We start from the raw sequence: 10,561 nt of genomic DNA, 5'->3' as shown, positions 1-10,561 counted from the left end.
TTTGATCACATTTATTATACAGCCCACAAATTTCTGTTTTATTATAGCAACACTTTTTAATAATGAAAGCACGTGTTGCTAAACTCAACCAAAATAAAAAGCAAAGCTTAAAATCAGTAAAGTGTTTTAGTGGCCAGAAAAGCCACTATGACGACTTGGAGGAGAGTATGGACGGGAATATTCAAACACCTAAGAATGTTTACCCAACCTGGAAAAATTGTCTCCAAAAGGCTTCTATAAGTCTTCGTAGATTTGTTATTCTAAAACTTCAGGTCAGGGATGCTATTTTTTATACAGTGTAAAGTATTGCTGACATTTTCACGGTAGGAAAATCTCAATTTCCATGTCCTCTATCCCTTATCTTAAGTGGATACAGATTTCTGATTTACCAATTGATGTTCTTGCACAATAATGCATTTAGTAAAATTACTTAATTTTAAATATATTCTCTAGCTTACATTGTAATCTCACATAAAGATGAAATTGCAATATGAAACTGCTCCATGGGCCACTTATAGAGTGGGTTAACCTCCGCTAAGTCTATATTGGTGATTTTGACAAGCAATTGGAAACATTTAAACAAATCAAACATGGCATTAAACAGCAAGTATGTGATATTTCATTATAGCCAGCACTTTGTAGCTTAGCGCTTTCATTCCCTATTGATTAATGGCGTAGTTGCTAGTAGTTAACAATGGTGATTTACTGTACATTAGTGTAAGCAGAGTTCACTGGCTGTCAAGTACACTTTCTGAAATGAATTGGTGAAAACACAGATTTAAGAAATTCAGAAGACAATATTCAGGTGCACTGTGGTTTTATTGATGTCAAACGAAATGCTACTCCATTAAGATTCATCTGTTTAACTAGTGACTGTATGACAAATCTAGCTAGTCGCATCTTAAAAGCTCAACATTCCGACTTGGTCACAAATGTTTATTGATACCACAGTGCAAGGCAATTCGTTAGAAAAATATACCACTTCGTGAAAACAACTGCAGCATTCCATTCTTCCATGAGAAATTCGTCTTAAATCTGTTAAAAATAAATAAGCATTAGGCTACCCAATTGGGGCAACAAAAACAAAACAAGCAGTAACATTTTATGGAACGGTTACTTTCCAAAACATGTTAATATGTCAGAGTTGCTGCATTATAATGAAATGCTCGTAGGCTTTAAAGTTAAAGCTATTCATAATTTACTCTAATTGAATATTGTGATAAAAAAGTGACAGCCCTAAAAAATAATAGTCCATCAACACACTTAAAATGAATCCTGGACCATCAATTCTGTTGAGTTATAGATTTCCAGTGGTAAAACCCAGAGCTCTTCTGGGAAATTGGGACATATGAGAACCTTGAACTGTATGTTTAGAGAGAAGTCTATTTTTTAATCTCACAAGGATTTACATAATCAATTTATAAATATTATTTTGTTCTCACCTTAACAGTCAGTTCCGTGCTCTGGGTGGTTGATAAAACTGTTGAGTTGGTCTAGTAGATCTCCTTGGTTGGCCATCGCCTCCCCTGCGGAAATCAAGTGAGTCTCCATATTCTCCCTCTTCTTCCTACACATCATAAGTTAGAAATTATCAAAACAAATGTATTAACAAAAGATATATATATTTAGCAATTCAACAAATATTTCAACCCACATAATTAAAAAATAAGTACACTAGGCACAAGAAGACCTCTAAAATATTAGTCTTCTATTTGCAGACTAATATTTTAGTGGACCTCTTCTAAAATATTAGTCAAAAAATACCAGACACAGACCACTCAACAGTGGATGGAGTTCATGAATTGAATTTGTTGAAACAAAAGTAGTACTTAAACATGCTATTTGTTTCTTTAGAGTATGCTAATTAGCACTTATGAGTACATTTTTTTCTTGATGGCTGAAACGGTCAAATCATAAAATGCTATATAAACACAATTGGGTGAACACTATTGCATAATCAAATTAGGATAAAACAAACTTATTTTTTTTGATACTTGAAGTTCATTCTTATGAATAAAATGTACTAAACAATCACCAAGCTGTTCTATTCCAAAATAGTGTAAATATTTTTGATGTACTATAATTAAAATATGACTTCACTTATTTCTTGTTGCATTAAGTGAAAAACAATAAAACACATCTTTAAGCACATTATAGTATCATCTGCTTATAGAAATTACACCATCATGCTGTACATTGAATGATAACGCTTTGAGCCATCTGTATGCTTTGTAAGCCCTGATGATGCTTAAATAGATTTTAATACTGTAATATTTGATTTACTAATATGTCTCATTTTCCAAATGAAGTACTGGGGGACACATTTGGTAGAATAAAGTCAATTTTCTGAGTGAGATTACAAAAAACGAACAAACAAAAAAAACCAAAAAGATAAAAAAAAAAAAGAACTTCTTGTAGTGCTATATACCGGTACTCAGTCTTATATTATTATAGATTTGTAAGGCGCCACAATGCTCCGCAGCACCGTACAGTATGGAAAATGGAAAACAGTACACACATAAATCAGGGACATACAAGGTAGACAAAATAACAGCAGACATGAAAACAAAGGGTATGAAAGACCCTGCTCATTAGAGAGTTTAAATTCTGGAAGAAGGCGCAGCTGAAACAAGAGGAGCAAACATGGTTCAGAGTGGAGATTGGGACAGTTGTGAGGGTGCATTAGTGTGAATAATGTTATCAGGGATAAGGTCACCGCTAAAAAAAGCGATGGGTTTTCAAAAGAGAGTGTCTAAATGAACTTATATATAAATTTACTATAAAAAAATGGGAAAAAAAAGTGGCTCAATCAATTCTACTCTATTTTGTGGATAACTTTCCCACACATTGATTGGGGTGCTAATCAAAGGTAAGGGACACAAAGAAAAATAAATTGCCAAATAATACTCCTTTATAGTTTACCCAATAATTAAAAACAGAGTCATGGTTATTTAATTATTTTATAACTTTAAGTGACTAAAGTTTCAAACAGAAAAAGCTCTGCATAAAAAATGTCAGATAGATGTTTTTTCAGTTATGCTATAGAAAAGCTATTATCTCCTGAACATAAGGTGATATTATGTAAGGCTAAGATAAACCTTGAAGGACCACTAAGCACAAAACATAAATTTTCAGGTGTGAACCATGAAAGTAAAATCTATTGTTCAGTATTAGCCTGACATCCCACTACAGCTGTTAAACATATAGTACTACTACCCTAATCCATTAGAGAGACGTGAAGCTCCTTCCAAATCTTTAGGAAACTAAATGCCATCTGATTACAGGTGAAAAATCTAGAATTCTGCCATTTCAGCTACGGGGACATCCTGTAATTCTGCCCTGCTGTATAACTCAATTCATGAAAACAGTGCATTTCTGAAAAGCAAGTCTCCTGAGCTTGGTCATTGCTCTGTTTGAGAGGCACCTACTTTCTAGCATGGCAACCTGGTGCAGAGAAGAGAAAGCGTATTGGTGGACATATTTAGTTAAACATAAAAACTGAAGTCATTTTGTGACTATTTTTCAGCTCAATGATAAACATCAATTGATGTATGTTAATAGCATACACACATACATATAACAGAACAGATTGTATTTGTAAATATCTATATAATCATATGCAGCACATTTTATTGTCGGGTACTTAATTTTCTTACGGAATTTAATGAGACAGTTTCTTTCTCAGCAACGACTAAATATAAGAGGGGCTACTTTTAGAAATACTTGCACACAATACAAAAAATATAATTACATAAGTGTTGTTAATTAAGCCATAAAGCTTATCTTCAGAAATTATGTCTAACTGCAAGCATTACTAAACCTGAATTTACTTCCTGACATCATAAAAGTGAAAATCTGACAACTCAAATGTAGAGTGACAAATAGACTTCTAATTAATTTCATTTAATAACAGGGCACACTTTTCAAATCGCAATGCGCACAGTATTCATATTTTAATCAATTTGCCCTTTAAATGGTTTATCTAATTGCAATGAAAGGAAACCAATAGAGCATATTTTGAGTGTTGTTTATATACTGGAAACAGGTTTATTAAGTATAATTATTTTCTGTATTCATTTGTTTTGACAGGATAGAGAAATATCCAATCAAGTGAAAAAAGTATGTCCTGTCAACTCAGTGTTTTTACAATTCAGAACGAAAATGATTTTTAATTAAGTTCTCACCAGGTCCTAAACTTTGATAAATTTAATCTACGACAAACAATTGCAAAAATTTAAATCTTTTAAGTATCTATTCAACAAAAAATAAGCTATCAAGAAACCATGAGTGAAAAAGAAAGTACATCCCATGATTCAGTAGTTTATAGAACCCAGGGCTAATTGTTAGGTCGACAAGTCAAAATGTCGACAGGAACAAAATGTCTATAATCAATATGTTGAGAGTTGACTATTATGTTAGTGTGTACCACTAAAATCTGTAGTTCTATTGCAATGCAGGCGGCTTGTAAACATGGAATGATACAATGGCTGCATGCTGCCATGACAACCCGGGACCCTCATTTTGTACCATGTAATTTCTAAATTACTTCGCTAGTAAATCCTGTTTGTGAGGTTTGGTCTGGTCTGAAATGACTACAGTCAGAATTTTAAAATTTCATTAAGGGAGTTCTAGGAGTCTGTGCTTTAATTATTTCATTTTTGGACATTGTCGTTTGTTGCTCTTTGGTGATGAAATTAATTAGGTTGTACAACTTTTTCTTCCCTAAAATAGTATACAAACGTCTGACATCCTTCCAAGTTCATTGCTTTTACTCACTGACCTAACAGAAGGGGGGAAAAGAGGCAGGGATTCTTGTTAACTGCCTCTGCTTCTTTTTGAAAAAGTCTTCCAGTGTCATAATTTTCTTAAAAAAAAAACCTTTAGCTGCATTTTCAGTAGATTGTTTTACTTCGAAATATAGAATTTGATGACAGATAAGAACCACTTGGTCCATCTAGTCTGCCCATTTTTTAACCTATGGTAACTTCAATCTCTACTTGATTCTTAGTAATTTTGAAAGGAATATCCTTATGTCTCACCGAAGCATGTTTAAAATTGCTCTGCTATATTACCCTCTACCACCTCTGATAGAAGGCTATTACACTTATCCACTACCCTTTCTGTGAAGTCCTTTTTCCTTAAATTTCATCTGAAACTATTTCCCTACAGTTTCAGTGCATGCCCTCGTGTTCTAATACTTCTCTTCCTTTGAAGAATGTTTCCCTCTTGTACCTTGTTAAACCCTTGATATATTTCAAAGTTTCATGTTCCCCCTTTCCCTTCTTTGCTCCAAACTCTACATATTAAGCTCTTTTAGTCTTTCAGGGTAGGTTTTGTGCTGTAGGCCATGCACCATTTTAGTTGCCCTTCTTTGTACAATCTCTAATGTATTTCCATCCTTCTGAAGAGATGGCCTCCAGAAACGAACACAGTATTCTAGATGAGGCTGTTTCAATGACCTATACAGTGGTGTGAAACCCAGAAAACCGTGGGGCACTAGGACCCTTTCGAACAGGACTGTGTCACAGCAATGATACAAGAGACACTCTAGGACCAGGGGAAAATCAAGGCTGATGGAAAGTTCCAAGGATTGATGAGATGAGAGTGAGTCTGTAGTGAGGAGAAATTTTGTGAAGAGACATTTTTCTGCTATGTTGTTGTGAGGAAAAATTAGGCATGCGTTGTTGCTGAGAGACTGCTGCAGAGAGCTGAAGTGTGTTGCCATCCAGAACCCTGTATTTGCAAATACTTGAAGACAAGGGCTGATACCAGTGAGTCAGATTAGAGTTGAAACCTATCTATACAACAGGAAACAGGTTTGTGCAATGATTGTGTATTCTCACTCAAAAGCATCAGGAAAAATCACATGCTGGAAGAAATGCTGGCATTTGCAAATGGATCCATTTTAAGGCAAATTTTCTGTTTTCACCATAATCAGTTGCTAAACCAGAGGACTGAACACTTTTTCACCCCCCCCATACGAAATAAACAACATGTGTACTGCTTCCAAAATCCCTTTTTGCTGCATTAACGGCTTCTATTTCAAACTCCGTCACAATATATTGTGGAGCTAACTCAATATCACAGTCAGCTGCAGCGTCTTGTCAATCCTGCAAAAATCTTGTGCGACATTTTTCGCTTTTGCTTGAAAGCAGTCCATACACTAAAGGAACAAATCTTTGTGTCACCACATTTATTCCAACCATAGCATGAATTATGTATAATTGTCTAAGTAGTGCTGGACAACTTTTGAATGACCCATCCCTAATCGGATAAGGCGCTTCGTGTATTTTTCATAAAATATCTTCTGTTGAAAACGGAAGAGACAACATGTTTGGCAATTAAAGAATTCTTCTAAGAAACGCCATAAAATAATGTCACGTAAAAGACAAATTAATTTTGAGGTTCAATGCTCACAGACAGAGGGATTGATAGATACAAGAATATATACTGTATAAGAGATAGACAGACTGCAATAATTGGATATATACGAGATAGAAAGATGTGATATAGATATTGTATAGACAGATGTGAAAGAGACTAACAAATCTGTGTGTGTTTACCTTTCAGACTTTTGAATGTGTGTTGTGTGTGTGTTCTGGAGCTCACCATCCTCATCTCTTCACTAGCAGAACCAACAGTGAGGAGCAGACTGGCAGTGTCGCTCAACCAATGTGACACTGCCTGTTTAACCACACCCACAGGGCAGTAATTGGCTGTGCTGAGTTGCAGAAGTAGAATGTCTTGTGTCTGCCTGCAATATATTCAGTGGCCCAAGCACAGAGGGTAAAACCACACATTTTGACATACTACAATTTGAATGTGTCGAAATTGTGATATCGACATTTTGTAGTCAACATTTTCATTATTGACAATCAGGTGTTTTTGAATGTCAACATTATCAGTGTCCACATATGATACCCAACCCGTAGAATCACATTTAGTACAAATTGATGTTAAGCGTGATACATATCATTGCAAATCCTAGGAAGTTCACACTGTTGCACCCTTCAGATCTTGGTAGTAGGATTCCCATATGCACACCAAAGTCCACCAGCCTTCACATCCAACGTGTTTCAACCTTTATGGTTTCCTCAAGTATCATACCAGATAAGATGTGTAATCTGGTAGGAATCCATCTATTCTCACATTGCTCAAGAAGTCCTTTTATATTTTTGGATTATATTTTTTATTGTTTTAAAAGTTTTTAATCAAAAGGCATATTTTTTAAACAGTATCACTCTAGATATTGCTTTATTTTTTAGCTTTGCCACATAGGATCACTAAACAATGTGTTTACAATGCTCTCATTGATATGGAAAGCTTGTAAATACAGACAAGAGGGTGTGATGAAGGCAGAAGACTATCACAATATTAAAAGGAGTATATCCACAATTATATACAAGGCTTGCTTTTCTTTTTAGTAAGTGCACTCCGTAAGGGGTTATCACCAAAAATTGATCTTTATGGAGACAATCTACTATCAATATACACATGTTCATATAAAACTATAATTGTGTTCATATGTAAACAGTGTCACGCTATGTTTGTGTTTGTATTTTTTATACATGGTTTATTGCACTGGAAATTAACATATTATGCTGTAATTCAACACGCCTTATTGAAGAAGGAATCAGATCTTCACCTATCATAAGTATTTTTTCACTTACCGTATATACTCGAGTATAAGTCGACCCGAATATAAGCCGAGGCACCTAATTTTACCACAAAAAAGTGGGCAATCTTATTGACTCGAGTATAAGCCTAGGGTGGGAAATGCAGCAGCTACTGGTAAATTTCAAAAATAAAAATATTGGGGGGTGGCTTCTATGCATTAGATAAATACATATACAGCTATTATTACCTAATGAGGGGAAACAGAGACAGAGACAGAGACAGAGACAGAGAGAGACAGAGACAGAGAGAGACAGAGAGAGAGAGAGAGACACAGAGAGATTGATTAACCTACTAGTATGTTGCCACAGGGAAGAGAAAAAAATAATTATTCCTTTACAGCACTGGCTAACCAGTCAGTAAGTTCTAGCACGTCAGTGTTACTACAAACTACTGTACATCTCCCTGACCTGCAGCTACATTACATTTTCTCTTTTGGACTGAAGACTATTCTGGTGTGTACAGAGCAAAGGAAAGATTAGAAAGCTATAACTGTTTAAGATTTAGTTTTGCACTTTATATAAAGTAATATTATACATTTTGCACATTCCAGCCTCCCTACAGCCACTGCAAGCGCAAAGATTGTTGCAAAAAAAAAAAATGTTTCAAGAAATGAAAACATTCAGCAATCAATAGAGCCCACACATCAGAAGGAATAGCAGTGACAATGAAAATGTCCATATTTAAATATAAATGGACTTCTGTGGTTGAAACCTATGTGGATATGATGAAGTGTTCAGCAGACATGATTCATTTATTTAAGTGTCCTGTTTGAAAGCCAGACAAGAGATTTTCAACGGGCAAGAATAGATTTACCAGATACTTGTGTGCGTTTGCCGAGCACTACCTATCATGGCAGACTAAATGGATGTTGGAGAACATTGTTACTTGTGTCATATCTGCCAGAAACATGCCAATGAAAATCCCTCCTTGATGTGTACATGGCTGGAACACGCGTCTACTAATCGTACTGGGTCATGAATGTCACCCTATAGTGCTCACTCAAAGGCTCACTCAGTCTAGTCTGACAAATCCATAACAGTTATTAATCTTCAGTACAATATATTAGGAATGTTCAGCCTTTTACTTACTTACCTGGTCTCCGGTCCCTCAGCTCTTTACTTCCGCAGTGGAACGCATGTGCGTTCCAATGACAGGAAGTTCGGCATTTGGAACATGCCGAACTTCCTGTCATTGGAACGCACATGCGTTCCACTGCGGAAGTAAAGAGCTGAGGGACCGGAGACCAGGTAAGTTCACTCGTGTATAAGCCGAGGGGGGGACTTTTTCAGCATAAAAAATGTGCTGAAAAAGTCGGCTTATACACGAGTATATATATATTATAATACTTTATATGTATTTAACACCATCAGCGCTTGAACATTTATTTATTCACTTAATTTCTCAGCTTTGTTATTGTGTTTTAAACACAGCCACTAAAATTGTTGGTGATGATAGGTTATTATATAGATAAGTCTTAATATTTCAGTTTTTATTTGGAAAGGGGACATCATCTATTCATGATGTTTTCACATATCTTAACACCAACATTTTTCTTTCATGTTTTAACGCCACTCTTACATGATCAACTAATTGGAAGTCACCCTATCTGCCTGTGCAGGTAAGATTATTGATACAAAGACCATTGGACACTAAAAATGATTTAAATTGTGACTGTCAGCATTATAGGGCATGGATTAATATCATAACCTATGGGTAAATCAGGAGAATAAAGTATAATTGAACATCTAACATACATTTTTTTTTTTTAGAACAATATAAGATTTTGCTTGAGGCCTTTCAGGAGAGAGGATATCCAATAGATTTAATAGATAGAACATTGACTGAGGTTAAATCCGTGCATAGGTATGACCTGCTTTTACCTAGGTCTTTGTCATTTAGGAAATCTGCAGATTTCAATATTGATAAGCCTGTCTATTATTTGAAATGTAATGAGTTCTAAAATTGTAAAACACTTTTTTGAGAAACATCATAAAGTCCTTAAAATTGACCAAATATTGAGAGTTTCTTTTCCCCTTAAGCCCATTATAGTTTATAGGATGTCCATTGTAGCTTAGCACCCAGCTTTTTTTAAACAGTGTAAAAAACTTAATTAGGAAATAGCTTGAGATTCTCTAACAAAACTAGCTACTTACTATAACCAACATATTATTGCTATTCACTTAGGTTAATGGGGATTGAACAGATAGCAGTTACTTCTAGATTGAGAAGGATACATAGACACCTGTGTATCAGTGAAGCATTCTGGAGATTTAAATTAGTGGAATAGACTTTAGTATTACAAATCTGAGTGAAATATGATTGACAGAAGTTTTGGTCTGGAGTCTCGCTCAAGCTGGGACATGGCAGATCTGCCTTCTATTATATTAACTTTCAATAAACGAATTAGGAGGAGTTTTAGTTGTGTTAGGAAAGATCAGACCCTCACTCACCCTTTTTTAAAAATGGTATTTAAATGTGTATAAATTTTAAATAAATGTGTTTATTAATATTAAAAATTACCATTTCAGTATATGTAAAATATTTATTTCAGGCATAAAAATCTTTTATGCTAGCTTTATAAAAACTTTTAAATGTGCTTCGTTTTAGACAACAACGGTTAATGATACACCCTATTTAGACAATAAAAAAATTGTAATATATCATCAGTATCTTAAATAGGTGAACATCCAGTGCCTGTAGATATTCTATCTTTATGAATAAATCGCCAACACATGTGGAGAAGCGCGTTGAGGGTGTTTAGATTATACTTTTGTTTAGACTAGCTAAACCTTGAGGTTTTCTTGCTAAACCACTAGTCAATCCTTTTGTTTTATATGCGGCTTATATGACTGATTTTATCCCGTTAAAGGCGATAACTTTCACT

The 10,561-nt window shown here is 34.9% G+C and overlaps 1 protein-coding gene across 1 annotated transcript in view; it reads right to left on the bottom strand.

Annotated features, from left to right (window-relative positions):
• Positions 1 to 800: 800 nt before the first annotated feature.
• The window catches only part of TDRD3 (tudor domain containing 3), a 109,195-nt gene continuing 99,434 nt past the window's right edge, over positions 801 to 10,561 (bottom strand). The window contains exons 10-11 of the mRNA XM_075199797.1: positions 1,443 to 1,567; positions 801 to 1,035 (exon numbers count right to left, since the gene is read on the bottom strand). Coding sequence (XP_075055898.1) covers positions 1,451 to 1,567 — 117 coding nt within the window. The 3' untranslated portion in view covers positions 801 to 1,035; positions 1,443 to 1,450. The remainder of the gene's footprint in view (positions 1,036 to 1,442; positions 1,568 to 10,561) is intronic.

The sequence above is a fragment of the Mixophyes fleayi genome, chromosome 2, assembly GCF_038048845.1.
Source record: "Mixophyes fleayi isolate aMixFle1 chromosome 2, aMixFle1.hap1, whole genome shotgun sequence".
NCBI classification, from domain to species: domain Eukaryota; kingdom Metazoa; phylum Chordata; class Amphibia; order Anura; family Limnodynastidae; genus Mixophyes; species Mixophyes fleayi.
This window is presented reverse-complemented; position numbering and strand designations above follow the sequence as displayed.